Genomic DNA, 27,114 nt, shown 5'->3' with positions numbered 1-27,114 from the left:
TGTGTGTGTGTGTCTCTGTGTCTCTGTGTGTGTGTGTGTGTGTTGATCTGTGCGCGGTCGGAGCGCGAGGCACGGGCAGCAGAGCGCGCGCGCGCCGGGACTGGCGCGTGCGGGAGTGCGCAGCGCGGAGCACGGGGGCAGGCGCGGGGAGGCATTCCGGTTTCAAGCACTCAGCAGGACGGACAGCATGGCATCGTCTCACGGAAGAGTGGACCAGCGCTTCGTGGACTGGATGGCAAGTTTACCGGGGAGCATGCACACGATCCCGCTCACCAACCTGGCCATTCCCGGTACGTGTTTATTCCCGCGCCTTTTATCCCAACCCCCGTTTTTGGACACGCGTGGTTTTTGGCGTTTGTTCATCTTACGTTACATTCTAAGCTTTTTATGCACGTGCCAATGTGTCGCTTTCCCGCCGGACAAAGGGTACGACCTGTTGCGCAACTGGGAACCGACGCGCCTTTCGCGTGGCCCCCGCGCGCTCCCCATTAACCTTCATCTGCTTTAATTGCCGTTTGAACACCACGTGACCCCGTGTGGGTGATGGAGTGAGGGCGCGGGTGGTGATGGGTGGTGCCCGGTGGTGCCCGGTGAAGGAGAGTGGAAGTGGGGTTTTGTTTGTCCAGAAAGATGATTTTTTGTATTTTTATTTATTTTAATATTTTTTTTGGCGCCGTTGTCTTGGAATTGATTTGATACATTCTTGACATCATTCTGTACAGTTAGTGGACTGTCAGGCTGTGGTGATTAATTGGCATAATTGCAATTAGTCGACTAAATAATCGCAGTTTGATCATTGTAATCATTAACAATGACTGGATTTGATTATTCGGACTTCAGGCTGTGTTTTCACTTGTCTTGGTTTGGTCCTGGTTTTAGCACAGTTTAATACTAATGACTTGGTTTGGTCCTGTTTAAGTCCTGGTTTAGCCCTAGTTTAGCCCTGGTCTCGTCCATATTTAGTTCTAGTTACTGTTTAGTCCCAGTTGTGATGTGGTAATTGATTGGGTCCATGCCAAAGGACATTTTATAACATAGACAGGGACAGTGTTTAACGTAAAAGTAACAAAAGAATAAACAATTGCTGGTTTTCATTGATAACACACGACTAATAGTAAATATTCTCTATTCACTCAGCATATTTCAACCGTTATTTAGCAAAAACATATTTCAAAATGCTTAATGTACAACAGAAATAATCTAGACTCGTCGACTATTTGACAAAAAAATACTCCACTTCTAAAATAATCATCACTTGTGAAACGGGCTGTTTGAGTTGAGAATTTCACCTCCCAGAAATGTTTATTTATTCCTCTATCTCGTCTCTTTCCAAGCTCCTTTTATCCTCCCATCTGCCAGTTCATTCCACTTCCAACTTTAGAGGCGTGAAACCGTCCCGTATTCTGGCACTCCTCTGCTCGTGGTCATCGGTCAACAAGGCGTGGCATGGCACCAAACCAACCCTAGTTTGCACACAGTCTCCACCCAGGCAGCGGCTGTACAGACTGTACATGAAGACGCGCTGCCTCACGCTTGTAATTCTGCTGAATCAAATCATATGCGCTGCGTTATGCCCAAGCCACAGTAGCGCAGCCCGTGTCCCATTTAATTAGCTGTCACGGCTGTTTTATTGGCCCCACAGCCCACTCACTCCGGGCCCCTTCACCACTTTATTTTTTAGCAACACCCAAATTCTTCTATTGCAGCTTGTTGAACATTCATTTGAAATTGCGTGCATTGGATTTGAGATTTTGTAGTTTAATAAGAAAACAACAGACATTAGGACACGGATTGAGCCTAAAGCAACAAATTCATGCACGTGAATAAAAATAGTGGAAAGAGTTTTAACATGTTTTTAATCGCATTGGTAAAAAGTTTGTTCTGTGTTCTGGGGGATTTTTAGGTACCACTTTATAAAAATCACGCCAAGAAACTGTAAATAGGTAAATGTAAACCCTTTGGCTCACCCTTGATATTCACATGCATTCATTTTAAAGCACATGAGTGGAATTTGAACAGCTTTTTTCAGCACAGCCAATCAGAGCGCTGCTTTTGGCCTTTATGTCCAGGTTAGGGTTAATACTTTAGGTGCTGCTTTTATATGATTCTCTTTGGAGGAAAACAAAAAATACTATGATCTGAACGCTCAGGTCCCGTTCATCCGACCTAAACGTCATCAATAGACGACATTTCAGGGATAAACGTCGAAGCGCCAGAAAACAACAGAGAAAGCGTATTACAGACTAAAAACTGTCAGGGGAAGAAGGAAGAGGTTTATGAACTAATCAATAAATGTGGTGACGGATCCATTCAGGCGAAAATAAAGAGTTTGCACCATAATCGGGTGGTATTTGAGGAGATTGCGTTTGCCGAGCGTGGGATTAAGCGCTCCTGACTGCAATGCCAGCCGAAAATCAAAAGCCTTTGAACGAAATTTAACAAAACTAATAACATAAATAAGAGGCCCTTTTTCTTCCGTAAACACTGTGCGCTACGTGTGACGTGTTCTTTTGTGCGCATGCGGGCCACGTCAAGCTGCATGCCGTTCACACCATTTTTTTGTACATATACACATAAATAAATCTGTCTTAAATTGAAAAAAAATCAGATTTGTGCATCATACCGTGCAGTGTGAACGTAGCCATATACTGACTTTTTGGGAGTGAGCTTTTCGAGGAACATTCTGGACAACAGAACAACGTAGTAGTAGTTGCTGTAGAGACACACCTGTATTTCCCAAGAGTCTATTTAAAAAAAGTACTATATTATGCATTATTAAGGCTAAACTATTCCCTATATGGTGTAACAGCAGGGGGCACTAGACCTTCATCTCTGACTGTGAAAAACAAAGCATTTCCTGGTAAACTGGCGAAGTTGAGAAGCACTAAAATAATCCCAACAAATTGTATGCAAGATTTGTGGATAAAAACAAGCTTCATGGCCAAGTTGTTTTAACTCTCTGAGAGGGAGACAGAATTTGTTCATTCTCAGGGAAACATCATTTTAAAAAAGACAAACAGCCACAACAATAGTTAGCCTTTTTTAATTTATTTTTTTGCTCAGGTCCCAGGAATGAATGATGGAATTGAATTATGAATGATGGATTCATTCCTAATGTATTTTTGTCTTGTTGTTTCCTGGCACATCACACACATGCTGCATGTGACCCAAGGGCTGCTCTCTGAGGAAAGACATGTCCTCTGAGGATGGAAGTGTAGGACTCTGAAGCACAGAGGCAGCCTTCTGCTCACATACCTGGCTCCTCACTCAAATCTGTTGATATTTGCCAGTGTTGGGTAGAATACTTTGAATATGTATGAAGTTACGTGACCTGCATTAAAATGTATTTTGTAATGTACACACGGTCCAATCAGAGTAATGTGTTCTGAATACTTTAATATGTATTAACACAGAGTTGTGTTATATTATTATATTGAATAGTGTAAAAAATGCCATATAGCATCAAACAGCATATTTGTTGCAAGGTTTGTTATGGATTTACTTATCACTAATTAGAGAAGAAAATATCACACAAGAGCACCACGAGAGCTTTGTTTTCTTTTCTTTTTTCTCTTGCTAACGCCATGCCGTTTGAAGCCTAAATTGCTGGATGAAATACCATAATATACTCCATTTGATTTGAGCAAGTAACTGTATTCTGAATGCCACCAAATGAAAGAGTAACTGGAATACAATTACTCAAAATCCCCTCAAGAGGGACGAGACCACCCACGGAGGGTGAGAAGGGGCAGACTTTTAATAACACACTCAAAGGCATCAGTAAAGCAGCCTGTGGAAGGCTGACTCCATGTTGAATGCTGACTATAAAACCTAAAGTAAACAGTGATTGAAATGTTGGAGTGTGTTCACAGAGGGCAGCGTGGGGCCTGTATTGAACGCTCGTCCAAAGTCTTGTTTATTATGACTCATGTGGCAAAGCGCAGCATTTATCTCCTCGTTGTTTTAAAGTGCATTTCCCTGGGCTCTGTTGCGTCTGTCAAATTGGATTTGTTTGGTCGGACTTTTCATGCTTCTAGACATGAGTCAGCGCTCTGGGTTTTGTCCTTTTTGGCCCCGTGCTGAGGCGACCCACCGGGCCAGTCCAATACCCAAGAGCCAGGGCTTGACACTAACTAGAAGAGGTGTGAGCGCAGAGCAAGGACACGACAAAAGTCATACAGTGAGTCGAGCTGAGCGGTTCTGGAAAATCATTATTAGCCATATCCTGATGGATACCTGTGGAATATATTTTTGACTGCAAAAATAAAGCAATAACCTCAAGAGCCGACTATCAAGGACTGGACTGAAATAACTTTGAACATTTATGAAATGGAAAAATGTACTTTTACTTTGAACATAAATATGGACAAATTCACCAGACTGGGACAGATGGGACCAGGGCTGCAACAAGTTAAAAGATTAAATCGCAACTAATCGATCGTTTGAATAATCATCAACTATTTAGTGATCGGATAAGTGTTTACTGGTCGATACACAGGTTCCTAAACATGACATGAGCTGAAAAAGTTGTAGGACTCAAATTGAGGCACAATTGCCCAAAAATATGTCTGTTTTCTGAATTTGATGAAAACATGCTTTTGTTCATAATGTGCTCCACCAGGCATCACATCACAGCTTCATCTGGGTCAAATAAAGTCAAGATCTTTTCATCACGCGCAGAGCCCTGATTCAAAAGGGGACATACAGAATGTCAGAATGATTTATTTACTTTGGACTACTCTTTCTCGCTCTTTTTCTTCTTCTTTGCTTTATTTTTGTTCTTATTTTGTGTTTTATCTTACACAATATTTATCTTAAAAGAATGAAAAGGAAAAAAATAGGAAAATGACATTCTATTGGCTCTTTTATTATCATTGTAGTATCAAGATTGGTAATGGATATTATTAGACTTGTGTTTTACATTCTCAGCTTGGAATGGACAAAATTGATACAAATCTAAATACCAGACACTTACCACAGTTCTGTCTGTGCGTCATGTAGCTGAAGGTGTTAGCGTTAGCATACGTACACCTATTCACCATGTTCTCTAATCTGTTATTATTTTAAACTGCATTTCAAGATTAAATGTCTGTTCTTGGTCCCGGATTTTATCAAATCAAATTCCCCCCAAAAATGCGACTTATACTCCAGTGCGACTTATATATGTTTTTTTCTTCTCTATTTTGTATTTTTTGGCTGGTTCGACTTATACTCCGGTGCAACTTATAGTCCGAAAAATACGGTATATGTTTTTGGTATTCTAATTTTGTTCATCTCCAAACAGCAATTGTGATATTGTCCTTAAAAACAAAACAAACTTCTGCTTCATACAGTCCCTAATCTTGCAGGATAAGAATGCTAAACCCACAGTAATAATAACCATGACATCAATACAACATGTTGCTAAATCAATATGTAATAATCCTCCAAACAAAACTTACCCCTGACAACAATAATTGCTTTTCAGAAATGACACAATGATTTTCAGCTATCGGGGAAATGGACATATTAAAGGTGCAATGTCTGAGTATTGAATGCCCTGCTGAGAGCTGTTGATTTTCTGTGGTCTTCTCTAAATCCATTTAGCATCATTATAATAACCTATTACTGGCACACACTCACATAATTGTTGAAAGAATGAAAGACTGTTGTATGTTGTTACTGGCTAATTTGCTGCTTGCTTGTGTGCAATGAAAAATGAAATACTAGCTATGTATTAGACTCATTGCAAGACTAAAAGGACATTCATGACATCTTTGTTCATTTGGCCGCTGCGATTTCTTTGGCTGTTTCATTGTTTGATTTTCTAACTTTCTATTGGTCAAATCGAACATTCTGAGCAGGCTATGAGGCAAACCTGCTCCCAGCCCTGCACATTTGTGTCACAGCAGGCTTTCAATTCAAGGCCCACGAGCCAGATTAGGCCCATCTTCCAAATATAAAATATTAGACTTACCACAGAATAGTATAAATATCTGAGTTCTCGACCTTTCGCTTATTGACGATGACTCTTGGATGAGAGTCGAAACGTCTAATTTTTTCTAAACTGAGTCCAGATGATACAACTGAACCTTTTTCTACAATGGAACACTCCTGGACAAATGAGGGATTACACCGAAATATAAAAATATATTTTCTCTTATTTACTGGTTTAGTCCTGGTTTGGTCGTGGTTTAGACTTTTAATTCAGACACAGTTGGTTCTAGTCATGTTTTAGGTTCAATACAATTCTGCAGAGCAATGTTGGTAAAACCTTTAGAAATTTTGTGTTTTTCAAAAAATCTAATCTTGTTGTTATACTATTATTATGATTATGATTATTATGATGATGATGATGATGATGATGATGATGATTCTTATTATTATTGCTACTTTTATTATTATTGAACCAGGTCTAGTGTGGTGGATATTTTGTCTGACCCCAAACTGTGTCAAAAGTGGTGGCATGTTGTCCAATCCAGCACTCCAGCAGGATGGCAGCCATGTCAGTTTGCCCCAGGGCAGCTGCGATTAGAGGAACCAACCTCAACAGCCTGAGGTGAATGAAAAATAGACTATTGTCAGGTGATTTCCTCCATGTCCCAGCCATTTTGGGGTGAAAAGCGAAACCAAAAAAAAATTCTGCACCGATGACCTTGTATGTATGGTATGTATTTATTTGTACAGGGACGTGTACAATAAACACTGACCAAAAGAGAGGATGCATTACCAGGCTATAACAGAAAAGGCTGCTTTTTGTCTGACCCCATGGGGAGGTTTACGTAACAACACTAGAGAAGATGGATGTACTATAACCTCGTTTGTGTCCTGTGAGAAAGCGTTAGAGGAGCTGTAGCTAATAGTGGCTTCCCCCCTCAATTTCCAATGCAAATGTGGAAATATTTTGATGGATACAAATAATAAAAATAAAGCTATAAACAACAGATCTCACTGGTGTCAACTGGGCTCTTGAATATTTATGATGAATTATACTTTCTTCTTGCACTAAAATCAAGAACACAACTATAGCTTTAATATCTGGTCTTATGAAGATGATAAATTGTGCATGATCTTTTTATTCTAAACTTACCTGACCGCAATTAGAAAGAAATTGTATTTGTTAAATTAATTAAAGTCAATTGGATTTGGAAGACACACTAGGGTTCCCCGACACAATGGTTGAAATGTAAGTAATTAGAGCAGACATTTTGACTATTTATGAAGTGCTGGTTCTGATATTTAACATACGCACAGAGGATTTTTCAGGCCGTTCTGAACCTTTTATAAACATAAAGATAAAACTGGATGTAACTAGATAAAAGTGTATTTTGTGGCTTAGCCCAAAGAGTGTATTGTAAAATCAACACACTATCCACAGTTAATGATCAAGTATTTTACATCTTGTCAGAGCCGAAAGCAGCGCTCTGATTGGCTGAGCTTTGGTGGTCTACCTTAGTATCACTTTGCTGTTCTAAAGCCGTGCACTCACCTGAAAATGAACAAAAATGAAACAAAAAGTAAAACGTGTGTAGATTAAACTCTGCTTATAAAGAGAAACATGAGAGCGCTGTATTCACTGGAAGCAAGGAGCCTGTTACACTCACTGTAGCGGTGATGAACAAGGGTTTCTTTTGTGCTATTCCTAAAGTTTAACAGGTGACGGAGCCTAACACTGTCTGGCTGCTCCTATTGGCTACGGTGATCTTATTGGAACCTCCTAATTTCAGGTTTGCGAGCTGCGACCCGACAAATAGTTGTAACATAATCACATTGACCCCACAGACATGAGGAGCGCCGTGACAAATAATCACTTACGAGAATCGCTGGAGAGGAAAATCAGGCTTAAAATTATGCAACAAAAACCACTAGTCTGCAGTTAGATTTGAATGCCTACAGTACTCCCTCCTTTCGCGCTTTGAAAATCAAGTCCATTTTGCGTTTATTCCATGAAATTCTAGGTGTTTTCATTGCTTGAAAAACATCTCGACCTACACTCTCACTGCTAAGTGGCATCGCCTCTACACGGATCTGACCTGTAACTTTGCTCGATGGTGCACTTTTTGTTTCCATGGAGATAGAAACATGTCAGGCCATTTTTACCGTGCTAATGAAACTATTCAATGAAGAGGACAAGCCATTGAGACAGGCATTCATTTAACGCATGTGCAGCAGCAATATAGAAACGTTAAACCGTAAAAGACCCGCTTTTCGCTTGGGATTTGCATTTGAAGAGGCTTGTGAGGACCATCCGCAGTCGCCCGCCCTTCACCCTCTCCATCTACGCCGGCTCAAGGCTTCTCCAGAGGTAAATGAATAGAATACCTCCAGGCCAGGCCACAGTATTAAGTTAAGCCCATCTCATAGGCAATATAAACAGATCCATTCCTCTCTCTCGACGGCTCCCATGGGTCTGAGAGAAAAGCCAGGGACTTTCAGCTGTAAATCTGTCCATCAGGGGCCCGTCTGAATCACAGCGCTGACACTTAAGCACCTTAACAAGGAGGATGAGCGCGAGCCAAAGCCAGGATAAACAGTGCTTCATGTTGTGAGCTCAGACCAGGGCTGTCACGACACAAAACGTTCAAAAACTCGATACTAAGGAAAAAGGCTTGATTCTGATTTCCATACCATGATGATATATATTTAAAAAAAAATAAAAAAAAAAGGAATTTGTGGGTAGTTTCACTACATAAAATTAATCTTTTTTTTTTTTCATCAGTCAATTTTTGATTTAATTTTTATTCTGGTTCATTATAAACAGATAAAATGGATTTCAATTTTAATGTCCTTAACATAAACAATACAAACACGCACTCCTTGCCATTTAATACAATATAGCGAAATTTCCTCCAATTCAGATGCATTTACTGATGGGCGTAGTGTCAAGCTGATCTTCAACAATCACTGTGATTGAATCGCCATCTTGAGTAAAATTTTACACATTTCACATGCCTAAATTATAGTCTCCTTGTCTCTTGTGGTGCTTATGCTAGTTTGTCTACTGTTCTAAAACTATTCAGTAAAGGTAATTGTTCAGTGTTTGATGTTTGTGTTGCACCGAACAGCCAGTAAAAGTTCCTATGTCCGTGAATCTTGCTCTTTGACCAATGGCAATAAAGCTTATTCTGATTCTAAAAAATAACCCACGTATTTGATTCAGCTGATAAACAGATCAAACCTACTCATTGTTACTATCCATTTAATGTATGGATTTTGTTAAATACTTTCCACCAGGCTCATCCTCGGCTCTGCCACACAGATTCAGTTGTGATTGTAGTTCCTTTCTAAAAGCATGCAAGCATACAGGCTACACACAGTTTCCTTAAAGTTTTAAAGGCAGGTATCCGGACACTGTTTTCCGGAAGTTTCATGTTATTAGAGATGTTGTTTTTGTTACCTACTGACCCAGTTTTGAGTCATTCTATGGCAACATGGCAGCCTCTCCCTAGCTTCTTAGTTCAGTCCCTTCAGATTGAAAATGACTTCTGAATGGAAGTCAAAATGTTGATTTACCATTGACCACTCCATGACATATAAGGGATCTTGTTGTTAAATGTATCTCCATGGACACAAGCAGGCGACACAGCCTGGCCAAGCCACAGAAAGACGATCCTCTCAGGAAGAATTCTTTTCTCAAAAAAAAGCAAGACTACTACAACCAGGCAAAGCAGTAACAGCTCCACTGAGACACAGATGACAGGTTACACGGTGCATCTTTAAGTGCTGTCAGGTTGCCCAGAGGAACTATTTATAATATAAATATCAGTATGTACCTCTGTTTTTGGCCTGTCTAATGATACATCTAAAATGACAAAATTCTACAAAGCATGTCTTGGTTTTCTTTATATTCCATGCATGACCTTTTCCAGTACTTGCATAGTTTTGTGCCTTGGAAAAACAGTGTAAAGGCGTTATCGTGCAGCAGCAGAGACTGACAGGCTCGGGCTGTTCATGTGACGCTCTAGAGCCTCCTGGGGCTGTAATAATTGAGTTTACAGCAGGGGGACATTTATCTTGATTCCAAAAATCAAGTTAAAGTCATATAAAATGTATGGCGCTTTTTTGATCCTGTTAAGTTCTCATATGAATAGATTTTCTGGTCCTGCTGTCAGATCTCTGAATGGAAATGGTTTATTTTGTTATTATATTTTGTTATAGGCTGTATACATTTCAATAGCTTTATGTTGGCAGTTTTGTTTTCAACAAGTTGGAAGCAAATAGGCTGTTTATGGCCAGGGCTTTTAAAGTGTTCATACCTAATATTGCTTCCAAAAACAATGGCTTTTATGTACCACAGGACCATGCAGAACTTCACCAGGTGTAAATGAGATGAAAGTGAGTTGTATTTTTATATTTAAAGTACCCAACGCCGGGCCATCAGTTCAATGCCAATAAATCCATGTTCCTGATTGTCAGCGTTGTCCATAGCGCACTCTTCCGTTCTTTACTCATTCCTTTCTTAACTCATTCCTTTCTTTACTCATTCCTTTCTTAACTCATTCCTTTCTTTACTCATTCCTTTCTTAACTCATTCCTTTCTTTACTCATTCCTTTCTTAACTCATTCCTTTCTTTACTCATTCCTTTCTTAACTCATTCCTTTCTTAACTCATTCCTTTCTTTACTCATTCCTTTCTTAACTCATTCCTTTCTTTACTCATTCCTTTCTTAACTCATTCCTTTCTTTACTCATTCCTTTCTTAACTCATTCCTTTGGGGGTCCCGAACCGGCTGGGCAGATCGCAGAGATGGATCCCCCACCCTGAGCCCCACCCAGTTATTCACATATGTTGTACGTGGTCCTTGTAATACCAATAACTAATCATCAACCGAGGACACATTGTAGTATACAGAGCCCTTTGATTTCTGATTGGATAATGGGCTGAAGCACTGGAACACAAAATGTAAACACAAATAAACTTTAGTAAATTATGTAAAATATTTTTGTAGCTGTGTGTAGCTTCTTGCCTGGTAGTCAAGTGGTTCCATGGATAACTAGAATAATCAGATAACTAGAATAGTAACCAATTACTGTAATTCAATTTGACTTTGGGTGACTGATCAGCAACACCTGATAACACATCTCAACTAATCATTTTTGAAATCACTCTTTCAATCTGTAACATTTTCTCTTGCCAGAAACCTGCATAGGTGCGAACAATCAGAGAGAAATCAGATTACCGACAACATGAAATTACATGACATCTCAATAATCTGATCCAGACTCCAGAGAAATCAGACGGTGATCAGATTTCTGGTTTTGAATGTAAATATACGGTGCGTTGAGAGCTCAATTCTTGGCTCTTACTCTCTGCTGAATGTCACACCCGCCCTTGACCTCCATTTCACGCTACGTTGCCTTGTCTAATACTGAAAAAACATATCTTTCATCACAGTAATGAAGGATAGGTGTGTAAAGCTTTGCAATAGTGCGCCAAAATGAGAAGCAAAGTTGAAATTGAACTGAAATTAAATAGATTAGAACTCGTTGTTATGAGTCACATTTTTACAACAAAGTGAACAAAAATACTGTGGTTTTATTACATGAAAAAAGAAAAATAGCAGCCCCTTTATCATATCTTAGAACATACTGTACAATGTGTTCTAGCTCGACTTCTTCAAACCGTTCTAATTCATACATCATGACATCAAACACCCGTATAGGTTATAGTTCATTTTATTTGATATATATTCCTCTTTGTGCGTGTTTCGTGTCGTCTCCGTCTGTAAATCGATTGTGTGAGGAAATCCAGACCCAGCGTATGACTCACAGTACTCGGGTCAATTCCACAAATGCACTGACTTCAATCAAACCTTCGTCATCTCTAAATTTCGTCCTTTCTGTCATTCCTGTCGTCTCCTATCTGGTGCAGAACACGCCTGCCTCATCAGAAGAGAATAGAGGAGCTGTTGAAGTCTATACGCCGCGGCTTTGTTGAGGCAATGGTCTTTTCTTATGTGTCAGTGACTCATCATAACAAGAGAGGCTCCGGCTCTTGTCTGTTTTGATCCAGTGGTACCAGAAGTGCGCCAATGATGAGCAATTCTTTCATGCTGCAAATGTTTAGTTTCTTCTTCTCTGTCTCATTACCACGGACAACATCGGGAAGCGCTTCAGGAAGTTCATCATCAATCCACAACTTTTTTGCCCTGATATTGTTTTCACCTTTTAGGAAACTAAAACTCACAACTTTAGACTTTATCTTACACGGAAAGAAAAATGTTTTGCTTTGTTTGGTCATTTCATTCATTTAAGTTGTAGAACATATTGAGAAACAAGGTGAAAGCTACAGTTACATTTAAGATGAAATCAAGGGAAAAGCTATTCCTAACATTACATTATATGACTCCCTTTTTATTCCCTTTATCATCTCATTAATCATGTAAATTATATTAATAATATATTGTATTAATAACATTTTAAAAATAGACATTTTCTTGACCATAGGGTTTTGTGAAAAATAAATCAATAATAATTATAATAGTAATTTAAAAAAATAAAAAATAGATATGTATATAACCAACTTGTGTATTCACAGTAATTTTGTTTGTTATAAAGAAAAATAGTGGCCAACTAAGAGTACTCAAGAGCATGTTTAAAGGCTAATAACAATAAATGTAACGCATTATATTTGTCCATTAACATCAGTAATACATTATAGTTCCTCTGGAGAGTTCTGATTTATATATATAGATAATAAATTAAATCAGAGGGCTAGCGTTGGAATGATTTCATTGGGATAATCCAAAACATATGGAGGTATTCATATTTGCCACCCCTAAATGTGACAAAGTGAAATCTGCCACGTATTTCTCCCATGACGACAGGTCAGTTTACGACTTTGCCCTTCTCTTCCTCTGAGGTGAACAGTGCTGCCGCTGGTGTGTTGAGGCGCGGAGGCAGAGCGCCGGCTTATGGCTGCTGAGAAGGTCACGTGCCACTGTTGTGATGCTGCTTTGGCCACAGTCCAGTCTGGAGCTGTGGCCCCGGGGTGCTGCTGTCTGCTCGGGTTACTCTCACGGCTCCGGCCCCTGCTCAGACCTGGCTCCGTGCACTTTAGTAATCACTGCAAAACAGAATCTACATGAGGAAAATGGATTTGTTTTAGATCTTTCAAAGTACTGTATACCAGAAAATGTATCAAATCAAATCATCATGTCATTTTTTTTTTTAAGATTTAGTACAAATTCCTTGCAAAAATGAAGAAAGCCTCTGTCCACTCAGCTCCTTTTGCTTGGAATATGTTGCAGAAAGACTGGAAAATATTGTTCATTTGTATGTTTTAACTGTGTGTACTTTGCTCCTTCATGGCCAGGACGTCCTTGGAAAACAGGTTTTTAATCCCAATGTGACTCTCCGTCTTAAGTAAAGGTTAAATAAAACATTAAAAAAGATCTGCCACCTGCTCTTCTCCATTGAGATGTTATTTATTTGCCTACAATTCCCCAGAGTACAGCATTAAACGTATCTCCATGGCAAGCAGGTGATGATTAGATCTGTGGAGAAGCAAGCGCTCATTAAAATACATGTTTTTCAAATATTTTTGGGGCTTTTAAAACAGTAATTTAATTTATTAATTGGGAGACAGAGCTTGAACTGACAAAATAGTAAAAGAATCACTAGTTTTAGGAGCTGTTTTTATGCAAAATAAGACGGAATATTTTGTGGTTTGTGGAGAATTTACAATACTTACAAAAATTGCAGTCTTTATGATTTACTTATTACGATTCATCTTGCAGCCATATATAATGCCATACACTGTAAAACAATACAGGTAAAGCAATAACATCCCCATGTTTACAGACAGAACCTCCACCAGAAAAGTCACGTAATGAATGGATTATTACACCGCTCCACATTGTCCCAATTTCCAGAGCTAAAACTACTCAAATCACCATAGAATTACTATTTTAACTCATTCATATATTGTAACTCATGTAGATATTGTGACCTATGCAGTGCGCTGGTGAAGGTCACATACTTCAACACAGTGCAGTGTTCCTCATTTGCATAGTTAAACACAAACCGTAAAAGGCTAATTATCACCTAAGTACGTACGCAGGATTGCACATTAACCAAATTTTGACATTTATTTATACCACAAAGAGAGACAATTTCATGTTAATGTTTTAATAATAATTGAAAATGAAAATGTCTAGACTGGATATTAACTTTGCTACTAAAATGTATCTACATTTTACAAGCAAAAATATATTTTCACGTGATTTAAAGGCCGGAAGCAACAGAAAGTGACAAAGTTATCAGTTCATTTTCTTTGCCATGAGCAGAGGACCTGAGGCACTTCGTAGATAAGACTTTTTCCAAATCCTCACATGGCAGAAAAATCCTAAAACCCTTAAAGCAGAATGTTCCAGAGGGAATTTAACCTTTTTCAGCCTCTACCAGATAATGAAGCTATAGAATGTTTCTTTAATATTTCTTTCAGTATCCTCAGGTTATATAAACGTGTATTTATTTATTATATTCATTTTGTGTTACGGTTCTCAAGCCGAAAGCAGAATTCCCATTCCCTTCCCTATAATAGGATGTGTCACAGGTTCAGTTGTGATATGCAATTTATAAATCAGAAGAAGGAGCGCGTTTTGCTGCTTTTGCATTAAGAAACATGCCTTCAAAGCCTGGTTCGAGCTAAAGTGGGCATATCTCGAAATGAACCCTGCGTCAGTAGCAACAAAGTTACGTGACCAAGGCTTCTATTTGTGCAAAATCAGAAATTCTGGAAATTCCATGTGAGCTGAAAATATCTTACATACATACATATTCTACAAAAGATGATGGCTTTAGTCATGTAGATTAAAAAACAAAAAAACACACTATGATGTTTACTCTATTCTTTTTGAATATTAGCAGAACTTTTGGTCTGTTCAATTAGCTTTAATTTCTATGCATAGACTCACTTTTGTCTGGTCTTGTGTACACTTCTTAATCCACTATGGTCCTCGAACCAGGTGTCGTTTTTTGAACTAGAGATCTTATTTTTGCCTTGAAATGGCATGTGAGACGATGAAACAGGACTGATCTGAGCTTTATACAAGAGCTGTCGATGCATATGAATGAAGAATAACCCAGAGCTTCACTTACTGCTGCTGTCAAAGTTTACTAATTAAATCTCAAATCATCACTAGCAGAAGACGTAGGGGTTGCACTGAAATGAATGACAAACCCGGAGTGTGAAAACCATTGATTGTATTATTATTTCAACAGTCTATGGTCAAAACTATGGTGAAAGGAGGCCTAAGGCATGAGGGTGATGCTGATGGGTGCTGACCATCAGTCCTTCTATGACAATCAGACAGAGGATGTGTTGGTACAATAGGATCCTCTCTGGCCCCAGGACTCTCCTGAAAATGATTCCAAAATAGGGTTTTTATGTGCAGTAGTAAAGTTGTAGTAGTAGCAGGAGTTAGACCTAAAATTAACCTGAATATTTTTGTTTCACTGCATTAGACTTTTTTAGTTTACTTATCATTTGTAGTTTTAAAACCACATTTATAGTGCACAGTATAACATTTGATTTGTGATAAATCTTTAAAGTAGGATTATATTCAGGGTGCACGTTTCAGGAGCATTAACATTTGAGAAAATAATATATATTGGAGTATAAACTTGTAGCGGTCCAAAAAAACTAAAGGGTTTTAGCTGTTTTGTTGTTTACAGTGGACATAGTAACCTGGACCTAATCAGTGGACCGAAATACTTGCAGTTTCAAATTGTGATTTTGATTCGATGGTGTGGTAGTTATATTGTGCAGCTTTATTATGAGTAGCATCATTTTTATAGTTCATGGTTTGGAAACATTCCACTACATGGTCAAATCAAATCATGACTGTGGCAGTTTTCCACCAAAACTGTGAGCTATAAAAGCAACACTGCTCTGTAATAAATACAATTAGTATTGTTATTGCTGTTTTACTGCAACCGAAAACTCCGGCAATGGTCCATAAAGCATAAAATGAGCAAAACATCAAAAGTGGCACACTTCAGTGCCGTCTAGGTTTGTTTTTTTCTGCTGGGCAATTCTCTTGAGAATAGAGCACTCTGAAGTAAACATACACGTACACTGCACTGTCAGAGTTCAGGAGTCAGATCCACAGATGCACTCAGAGGAAGAGGCAGAGCTGTTACCATGGCGATGCATTGTTTTCTCTCTCTCTGACCGATCGACAGCAGGAGGAGAGGTGTTGATAGAAACTTCAAATGTTAGAACATGTTTTGAGGACTGTTCATAATGTAAAGCTATGAATCCAAACAGTGAAGGAAGAATGCAGGAAATTCTACTGAAATAAGAGTACTGTAACTTCAAAATAATCTTACTCAAGTAGAAGTAAATAAGTAAGAGTAAGTAAAAGAGTAACTGCCTGATCGTAACATCTGATCATCTTATATTTGAAGTTAAGGTATAAGAAGGACAAAACATGAATGACTTTTATTCTGAATTGAGTTCATATTTTGCGATTATTGTTCATTGCAGAAGCACATTTCCTATGGTGTGAATGAAAAAAAAAATCAGATTAAATATTTATTATTTTTCAAAGAATTGACCACAAAATTTGAAAACCTAAACAAAATCTCACAGAGCGGTGCAAGAAACACAAATATTAAAATAATTAGATAAGATAAGATAAGATAATCCTTTATTGTCCAATTATATGTCAACATTAAGCTTTTGTCACTTTCAGAATCAGAATCAGGGGATTATTGCCATTGTCAATGAACAGAGTTCACAAACTAGGAACTTGCTGTGGACATTAAGGCGCAACACACAATGATAAATAACAATAATAGTAGCAAAATATATCAAAACGGGCATGCATAAAATGTAGAATTCACAAAATAATTCAAATACACTTCTTAATATATAAACAATTCACAGTTCACAGAATTCACAGAAAATAGACTTTCTCACAATGGGAAGAGGAACCAAAATTATTACTCAAGTAAGAAGTTACACTGTACAGTATATTACTCAAGTGGGAGTAAAAGTACAATGTCTGAAAACCCTTCCCACAATATTACTAGTACTAAACGTACTCATTACACTTTGCTTGTTTCCTTTCCAGGCTCCCATGATTCCTTCAGTTTCTACATCGACGAGTCTTCTCCCGTGGGCCCCGAGCAGCCAGAGACGGTGCAGAACTTTGTGTCCGTGTTTGGGACCGTCGCCAAGAAGCTGATGAGGAAATGGTTGGCCACGCAGACCATGAACTTCACCAGCCAGATGGTGTCCGGCATTCGCTTCTTTGACCTGCGCATCTCCACCAAACCCCGGGACCCCGAAAACGAGCTGTTCTTCGCCCACGGACTCTTCAGCGCCACAGTCAGTACTTATGAATATTTAGTCATGCTTTTTGCCGGCTTTGACCTTTTCCCTCTGCTTTTACCAGCTTTAAAATGTATGTGCTGCTTATCGTTTGTGCGCAGAAAAGATTCTAAAGGATTCAGTCTCGGACCTAAAACATCTCTTTACCATTTTACTTTGTTTAAAGCTAGAGCCTACAAAATATATATATATATATTCTTAAAGATGTTTGATTGTCAAGATGGTGGTTTGATCAAAATGTCAAAAAAAAAGAAGCTTTATTGGATTCAAAATGTCTGTCGAAATTCATATTGTACAATAGAAATAATCGTTACACTAGTTGACTAATCAACCACTAAAATAATGGTAAGTTGAAGCCTCTACCACAAGCGAAGGAGTCCAAATATATTTTTGGGCTGCCGTATTGAGCTGGTGAAAAGGAGCCAGTCAAAAGACAAACCTCTTTTACCAGTTGGTCTATTCAGCAAAAGGACAATATCTTGGAAACAAGAAAACAAGCAGTCGATATTTTTCTGCTTGGTTTCCTGGGCACTGCGAGTGTTAGTCCTGAACACTCGCAATACTGACCTAACCTAATACTGATGTGCAATTCTGTCATATGTGCAATTACTGTTGTGATTCATGTGCAATTACTGTGAAATTCATGTGCAATCTATGTGCTGTCGTGACACATGTTCATGTGCAATTACTGTCGTGATCACATGCAATGGTATTTATGTATTTATTTATTTGTCTATGGGAGTTTTTGTTTATAGGAGATCTTCTACTGAGAGTGTTTTTCAGACTTCCTATAAGTGATCTGTTCTTTTCTTCTGTATCTACCTCTGTATCTTCCTGCGTTGCACCAATGAAATTTCCCCATGTGGGACAATAAAGGATTATATTATCTTATCTTATTTTACTTGCTTAGAGGTGAGGAGCTGAGAAGCACAGGGGGAGCTCGGACTAGAGCTGCTGCGTTTACGTATATACTGTATGCACGCCGGTCCAATTTAAAGAGTTTTTTTTTTAATGCATGTTTTATGATTGAGAAGACTTGATTGAAATGACTTGAATTGAATCTCGAAGATTTCAATATCACTGGAGAAATCTGTGTGAAGGCTTCATGCAACAGTGCAAGAGATAGGATAAAGATAGGAGCAGACTAAGTAAAATGGTTTTGTTTTGGTCCTCGTGTAGCTGCATGAAGACTGGGACGAGACAAATTGAGTTTGGTTGTTAAGCACACTGTTCTAATTTCTCTGTGCATGTAAAAATAGTGATTGAGAGGAGTCACTTGAGTTGGCTCATCTCTGGATGTATAGAGATGATATATATTGATATAGTCGCACAATTTACTTAGATAACCCTGGTATAAAGTTATTGTGTGTAAAAATGAGGCGCTTTTCTCCCGACAGGAAACAGCTGATTCTAGGTGTGCTGGCTTTGTAAACATAGCTTTTATTTTAAATTGTGCTGTCTTTTTTCTGAAGGTTTTAAGACTCTGTAGTGTCATGTTCACAGAGGACAGGCTTACTGTAGTGTTCTACTGCACATGCTTGCTTCGCTCTCGAGAAACATTACATTTCTACCCAGTTGTGTCTGACGGTCTATGGGCATCACGTATAGTCCAAAAAGCACCGGTTCTGAGGAGGTAGAACCAAATAGAAATGCACTAGCAAGAAAGCCATAAGTACTTATGGAAAAGGGGCATAAGTTTAATTGATTGAATTATTTGTGTTTCCCACAGGTCAGAGAGGGACTCGAGCAGATCAGTGGTTTCTTGTCAGCTCACGCTCGAGAAGTGGTCTTTCTAGACTTCAACCACTTTTACGGCGTCCAGAACCATCACCACGAAAAACTGGTGGCCATGTTGAAGGAGGTGTTTGGAGACAAGCTGTGTCCAGTCGTCTTTGCCCAAGAGGTGACACCAATTACAAAATTATTCCACCACATATTCCCATTCGTGTGCCCTAAACAATGTCATAATTACTGTCTCTTGTCTCTATGTCTTGATCTTTTGAAGATTCACAATAGTAGCTCTTACGTGTAATCATAGTTCATATGCGGGCTGAACCGTGCAATTTTCTATAAAAGGCTCTGTCAAAGGTCCCGCTTAGTGGCACATAATTATGCAATCCAAGAGCGAGCTTATACCAACTGGTAACATAGACACTAAACTTTCAAAGGTTTATTATTTTTTCCATATTAAACTTCCCAGACATTAAGTTTTTTACATTTATTCACTTACTGGTATTTTTATTGCTCAAATAGAAAAACGCTCTCACATCAGGTCGCCGCACTGCAGACCAGACCTGTCTCATTACATGATTGTCTCCATGGAGATAGATAAGTACAACACCATACCGTACAACATTCCAGGCAAGGCAATATAATCTAATGTAAGTAGATAAGCCGGTGGCGGCAGAAAAGTTACTGTTGAAGCTTATGTTCATGTTTACATTTAATATGAGGCTGTGCGCATTAATTAACATGTTGGCTGTCTTGTTCATCCATTTGACCGCGATTAACCCTCTGTCTGCAGACAAATCTGTACAGCGTCTGTTTTGTTTGTGTAGAAAAGGCTCCATTAGACATTGTGGCTTCACATTGTCCCCATGCGATTTCAAGGCCTATTCAATTATCTGCTGTCCAGATCTCAGAAACTAAACTTCTGCTCTTTTTAATGATGTGTTTATTGATCACAGTTGCACTTTTAAGTGTATACTGTTATATATAGAACACTACACTATGCTGCTTTTATTTATAATCTACTGCTGGGAAAAGAAGTTCCAAGTTTAGTCCTTGTTTAGCTCTTTCCAATTGTTTTTACCCCCTTTGTTTTCCTTTATAACATTAGGTGACCTTGCAGTACCTGTGGGAAAAGGAGTACCAGGTTCTTGTGTTCTACCACCACCCCATGGCCCTGGACGTGCCCTTCCTGTGGCCAGGACAGATGATGCCGTCTCCCTGGGCCAACACCACTGACCCGGAGAAGCTGGTCCAGTTCCTCCAGGCCTCGCTCACAGACCGCAGGTCAGTCTGAGGACGACATCACCACAAAGCCTCATATCCACTCTGACATACTTCTCAATGACAAGAACAACCACCACATGAAACGTGTGGATGCTGTGGCCTAATTAAATCTTTGTGGATACTGTTGCTGTTTTATGTGGATCATTGAAGTTGATTCTGTTTTGGAGGGCTATTAGGAGTATTTGGGTGACTAGGGTATAACATGTGTCACATTATATTGTCAACCTTTACATCTACCTAATTGTATCTTGCACTTTGCTCATGGCTATAAATGAACAACGGAAAAATAACCCATGTTTCGAAATGTGGTTCCTTTTGTTAAAGGACTAAATTTACTTTTTTGAGTTTTCAACCATGTTCTAACATTGTTCCCTCATCAAATATTTCCTGGAGTAGCATTTAGCTTCATTAACCCCAGTTTAATGAATCCTGGTTAGAAAGTCCTCTCCCCTCCGAGCGTAAAAACCTCTCCATTCTGAATTTCCCTGACGTTTGATGTTTTTGCGATCTGTGATGTCACTTCTAGTTTTTTTGTAAAACATGAGATGCCAAACTAATGGTACACAAGAGCATGTTTAAAGTCTGATAACAACACAAATAGTAATTGAACCAGACAACTGAGTAATACAGAATAGCAAAATCACAAAATCGCTCTGAAAAATGGTTATTGCCATATCATTTTTCTGTATTCTTTTATCCCTTGTTTTCTGCTTTATATTTTAAAGATGCATATTTTGATCTGTTGAGCATCTGTCATTGGCTACAAACTGACATGTCATGACTTAGCAGAGATCATGTGTGAGGACATAATAGGGACTGTAGAAGGCTTTATTTGTATCAGATGTATTTAATGCTCCTGCTGTGATGTGGCTCAGCTGCACCAGCACCTGCTCCGGAGCCGAGCTGTGGCACCTGCTGGAAAGGGAACACTTATTTTCAGGCATTTTACGGTTTTACTACACCCAATGCTTCCTAAAAACGAGTTATTTACACCCAATATTTACACACATATATGTACTTATTTTTTGTCTCCTACTTTAATTTCATCTGTTTCTTGAGCTAAGATAAGATAAGATAACCTTTATTTGTCCCACTATGGGGAATTGTTAGTGTTGCAACACAGATTAGGAACAGAAGTATAATAATAAAAACAGATTACTTAGAAATAAATTACACAGATAAGAATAGTTAATGTGCAAATTTGTTGTGTCTTTGTGTGTTTGTGTGTTTGTTGTTGTTGTTGTTGTTGTTGTTGTTGTTGTTGTTGTTGTTGTTGTTGTTGTTGTATAGAGAGATCAGGCCTAAACACTCATCTAAATGTCTGTTTTCATCACTTTCTAATTAAACCCGTGTACAAACTGCAGCTTTTACTACATGAGCTGTTGAGGAGAGTTATTAGCCGCAGGGAGAAGAATGCAAACTCCACAGTGTCAGACAGAAAATCAAAGCAGTAACATATTGTGTGTGTGTTTTCCAGAAAGAAAGGCTCTTTCTTCGTGTCTCAGGTGGTCCTCACTCCAAAGGCCAGCACAGTGATGAAGGGCGTGGCTAGTGGGCTTCGGGAGACCATCACAGATAGGTATGTGTCCATCCACGGCCGGACTGACTGAATAGACTAATAGAGCCTAACATAACTCACCCCAAAGACACAAAGTCAATTTCCCATACATTTTTCCCATAGACTTTTTGGAAACTCTAATATTAAAACTTAAAATGCTAACCAGCTACTGGAAATGTTTGTCCATGATGATTATTTTTATTTTGAACCATTTCAGCTACATGCTTTAAATAAAAAAAATATCTTATGGTAATTAGTTACCACATAAATCAAACACTCTACCGGTAACTCTTTTTTAAAAGAAAGATAGGAAAAAAGAAATGGGACCGTTGAGCTCCCTAATGGCACCCACTTTGTATTTGTATTACAATTACAAAAACACAATTATATACTGCCACTGTTATAATATTCAGTATGAATTGAAATGAGCAAAACATAATTTCCTTTTCTTATCTTAGCTCACAAATGTGTTTGCACATCAATGTTTATAGTAGAAAGCATTGTAGCTGTGTGTCTGACACTGAGTATTCTGTGGCAGACTATATTTAAATGGAACCCTTAGGCAACAATTGCCACAAAATGGATTTATGTACCCATAATGCACCACGCAAAATGTGAGTCACTGCAGCCTTTTGTAACCATGTCTTTGTGTTCAACACCGAATTTATTCCAAATCTCATTTTACCAACAGCGGCCACCAAGCCCTGATCAGTCTTCACATTTTCACATTTTGACTTCAGATTAAAAAAGGAGATTAATATGATTTTGTTTTACATTGATTTAAACCAGGACTAGATTTGTTGTTTTTGTGAGCTATTCCAGGACTAAACTAGCCAGAACAATATATTTTATCTTTGTCAGCCAATGTTAGATACTTCAGTCAAATCAATATACAAAGCACCATATGTTTTTAATCTGAGGTAGAGGAAGTCATAGATTTTGCGTAGTGTAATTGTGTTACGGTACATGATCAGGGGCCGAGACATTCCTGCTCCTTCCAATTGAAAATTGTTGATCGCTGGATAACCACCAATTTTCTTGTACGTACACAATATTCTGAACTCAAATCATTTCAACTTTGATGTTCTATTTTGCAGACTGTTTTCATCCGCTCTAATGTCACCCGTTTGTTGAGGCAGAGCAGCAAAGCCATCAGTTTCCCACCGTGGCATGTATAATTCATTAGATAACTCCACTATCAGTGATCCCCACCAGGCGTCAGGGCTCACTTTGATGTAGGCGTCGTTTCGAACTCCATCCATGGCGTTTTGCCCATACGTGTTTTGCAATCTGACTGGCACAAGCTGTAAAAAGAGCCATTGATGGAGACACAGGGAACGAGAGAGTAACAGTTTGTGGGAGGAGCGTGTCCATAGCCTCATGTCACTCTCACAGCTGGTGTCTGGATCGCAGATGTTTCTCAGACGCTGTGATTGATTTGACAGACACAGCAATGTCCTTGAGACTGCCTTGCAAAAGCTGAATGCGTGCAGAGTTAACATGACTTGAATTCAGAACGTTTGTCTTGTTCGAGTAGTTTTAAAGGTGCACATAAGTAACTTTTCCTGGGAAGTCTATCCCTAAAGCTAAATATGTTTGACATGTTTCAACAGTAACTTCCAACTTCAGAAGAAGTATCACACAATGGTTTGTGTGTGTGAGCTGTTCTTCTCGAGGCATCTGCACATTGACTCAAGACAACAGAGCTTTGCAACTTTGTTGTCTCGATTGGAACACATTTCTCCAACAACATACAGCAGCCAGCATGGTCAGCCCACCTAGCATTTACTTCATTTTGGTAGTTACCATTTCTCATGAACACCTTGAAAAAGGTGCACAGGGTTGTGTCTTCACAGATGCTGACATGCAGTGCAAAAACAGGAATGATAAAAAAACAAATCTAATACTGAGATATACAGCCTTGAGCACTTGGGTGAGTGGTTCTTTGATGTACACTTTGAGTGCCTTGAAGGTACTAAAGTGCTATATAAATGTAACCTTTTGACCACAGTGCAGTATACAACAATAATGACAAAACACACCTATAAAATTGAAAAAGTTGGGGACCTCGGCTGTAAGCCATGGAGGCTGGTCAGAGCTGGCTGTGAGTCTTCTGCAGAGTACATGAGGAGTTGTTTGCGTCTCTCGTCCTCAGGGCTTTACCGGGGATGATGCAGTGGATCCGGTCGCAGCGTCCCGGGGAGAGCGGCATCAACATCATCACAGCTGATTTTGTGGAGCTGGGGGAGTTTATCAGTGCAGTCATCACCCTGAACTACCACCTGGACGAGGAGGATGAGGATGCCACCTGAGGGCGGGCTCTAGGGGGCGCACTAGGGCCGTTACTGCGGCGATGGCGTCTGGAGGCAGGGCTCTCGCTCTTTTCTCTTTGGCATTTCTTTATAACTGGGGAGCTAACAGGGCTCCTCTCTATTTATTTAGGGCTATTGTGAGCACAGTGTTGGGACATGAGGATGATTGAACATGCTGAAGTTAGCCAGAATGCTAAGAGAATGAGGTTTTGGATCCAAATATATTTCCATTTTGTTTACTTCTGGTGTTGTAAAAATATCTGCTCCTTTGACCACTCAGTCACACTTCATCACTGCCTCAGAGCATCTCAGCTGTGTGCTAAATGTATTATGTACTGAGCTAAGTACTGCTTGGTATTCTTGTGACAGTGACTGTTTTTTATTCAAGGTTGTTTTGTAACTTGAATCATTCAATGTGACTGTTTGTATGTGGTTGTCTTAGTTTTCTATCGGTACAAACAGTATGATTTTTGCATTAATAATCACATTATGAAGTGATGATAAACTATTGCTCATGTTGGCTTGATTCTTTGTCTATTTTTGGCCAATGAATCCCCTCCATGATTTTGTATTTATTCTGGGGTTTTGTTTGTTTTACTTTCTGTAATGCGCTTGTCAACTTGTTTCCCAATAATGCAACAGTAAGTCATCATAAGAAACAAAGGAGGAACATACTATAGATAAGGACAACGCACACATTGTGAATCTCACAGTAGTTTTAAGTGTTCAGTGGACTTAAAAGCTAAATGAGGCCCACATCCAAACAAAGTAATAATTAGGTAATGATGCCAACATGGAGTCCGGGCCTCATGACACATTGTACTGATAAAGTACCACAACAAACACTCGAACATGGGAGATTTTGATGTTATGCAACTCATTGTAAGTGGTACCAATGTTATAATAAAATCTATCTTGATTCCATTTACTTAGTAGTAGTCTTTTATACTGCACTAAAAAAAAAAAAAAAGTATATATATATATATATATATATATATATATATATATATATATATATATATAAGAACCTTCTTGTATGTTGTCCCATTAAATATGAATGTCCCTGCAGGAGTCACTATTGTAGATTTATTCTACTTTATTAGATTTTTTCCAAAAAATGTAAGTTAAAGGCACATTCATTGAACTAGCAGGGATCTGTAAAAAAAAACAATATCTTAATGTTTTTAACTGCTCAAATTGTTGCAACCCAAAATACACCCACTTGAAAGTTGTATTGTTCCTAGAATGCCTATAGAGTTGTCATTTGGCAGCTGTAAAAACTGTTCAGATCCATGTGAAAGATGAGCCCACTATGCCTTCTCCTAATGGCCACATTAGCTTTGTGATTAGGGCTCTTTTATGGTTTGTGAAGGTGTGATACCGAAGTAAGTTCACGGAAAATCACTTGAGCGCATCGAAGCTCATGATGCAAATGTTACTCATTATAACTGAAGTGTGTATAAAATGGTTAGCATGGAAATAGTCTGAGCAGCTTACTATAATCCAGTAGATTTGCAAATGACTTGCGAATGGAAGTAGAAACGGCTTGATCTCTAAAACAGTCCAGACTTTTGAAACCTTTTCTACTGCCGATAAGAAGCACTTTTACAAGGCAAGAAAATTATGATACTGCGTCAAATGCTGCAATCTGTACGAGGTGTGTAAACAACAGGAGCTCAGCATGTAGCGTCCACTGATCAAAATGTCAGAGGTTTGATTCCAAATCCCATCACTGCGTATTACTGTTGTGTCCTTGGGCAAGACACTGAATGCCTGGATGCAGAACAGCTCTAGTTAAAGGTCACCATGTATGAATGTATGCATGTGTTACATAATCATCAGTGAGGCTTGCACACCTCAGTTTCATCAGAAGCTAAAAGGAAGTCTATCCTCGTCACATCATGTACCAAAGACCAAATGTATGATAGATTTGAAGTTTACCTGAACTCAAAGAATTGACCTCCACCCTGCTCACCTGTGAGCCTCTCCATCCCTCTAAACTCAAAAGCACTCTCCAAATAAGAATTTAAAAAGCAGTATACACAGAATGGTCCTAAAAATCATGTGGTTACCACGGCGATGAGGAGGGAGAAGGTAGGTGGGCAGCGGCACCCTTGGGTGACCCCAAAGAGCCTGTGTTTTGTTATGTGCTGTTCTGTAGCCAGGTGCTGCTCAGGCAGAGCAAGGGAAGGGACTGCATGAGCGTCTGAGCTCAGGAGGAAAACAAACCTTTACAGCTTTGGGAAATCATTTGGATTAACCTTTGACCAGCAACATTAACCGAATGAAAATGTCTATGAAAGATGCAACACTGTCTGCTATATTTGAATGTTATCATTTGAGATTGCATTTTCTCCCATAGGAGCGTTCCACCTGAATGCTTTGAAGGTGCCACATGTGTGAAAATGGTTCACAGAACACAATACAAAGTCCCCTGTCATTTGCAGCAGAAGCCTGAACATGCTTATGAGCTGTCATTGTGTTCTTGAGTGCGTGTTTGTGACTGTCTATCTCAGCACCGCGCAGCCACAAGCAAACAACCCAAAAGGAGGAGGGGGAGGGGGAGGAGGAGCAGGGGGAAGGAGGTGTGGGAAGAAGGAGGAGTGGGAGGCAGAGATGGATGATGGCATTCTGACACTTTCAACAGAGCCAGCAGTGAGATGTGTCGCTGCAAAGACTGAAACATGGTTTTTGTCTTGTCTTGTTACAGGTGTTTTGGAATGAAGGACAAGCAGGCAAATTATTCTGTGGTGATTTCATAGAATCACATTGAAAGTGTGATGACAAAAGCTGTAATTTAACTGGGGAATGATCAAACGAACTGTTTTGGTCCAACATCCAAAATAATGTATATATTAAAAAACAAAAAAACATTGCTGTGAATTTGATTTCATGAATTCATCAAAATG

General features: G+C 39.0%; 1 protein-coding gene across 1 annotated transcript; it reads left to right on the top strand.

Annotated features, from left to right (window-relative positions):
- Positions 1-141: 141 nt before the first annotated feature.
- plcxd3 (phosphatidylinositol-specific phospholipase C, X domain containing 3) lies at positions 142-25,129 on the top strand. Its single transcript, XM_072433826.1, has 6 exons — positions 142-290; positions 17,061-17,317; positions 19,050-19,223; positions 20,160-20,335; positions 21,813-21,914; positions 24,049-25,129. The coding sequence occupies exons 1-6, from the start codon at positions 188-190 to the stop codon at positions 24,203-24,205; spliced, it is 969 nt and encodes a 322-aa protein (XP_072289927.1). The 5' UTR covers positions 142-187; the 3' UTR covers positions 24,206-25,129.
- Positions 25,130-27,114: the final 1,985 nt, after the last annotated feature.

Source organism: Eucyclogobius newberryi, unplaced genomic scaffold, assembly GCF_026437365.1.
Source record: "Eucyclogobius newberryi isolate DKJ021-1_F unplaced genomic scaffold, fEucNew1.0.hap1 SCAF_6, whole genome shotgun sequence".
NCBI lineage: Eukaryota > Metazoa > Chordata > Actinopteri > Gobiiformes > Gobiidae > Eucyclogobius > Eucyclogobius newberryi.
Note: the sequence above shows the minus strand (reverse complement) of the source record. Positions and strands in the feature narration are given on the sequence as shown.

Bases quoted from the DNA above. Each gene is read 5' to 3' on its own strand.
- plcxd3 (XM_072433826.1), top strand. From the start codon at position 188: ATGGCATCGTCTCACGGAAGAGTGGACCAGCGCTTCGTGGACTGGATG. The intron at 17,318-19,049 runs GTCAGTACTTAT...TGTTTCCCACAG, and splicing joins ACGGACTCTTCAGCGCCACA to GTCAGAGAGGGACTCGAGCA. The intron at 21,915-24,048 runs GTATGTGTCCAT...TCTCGTCCTCAG, and splicing joins CGGGAGACCATCACAGATAG to GGCTTTACCGGGGATGATGC.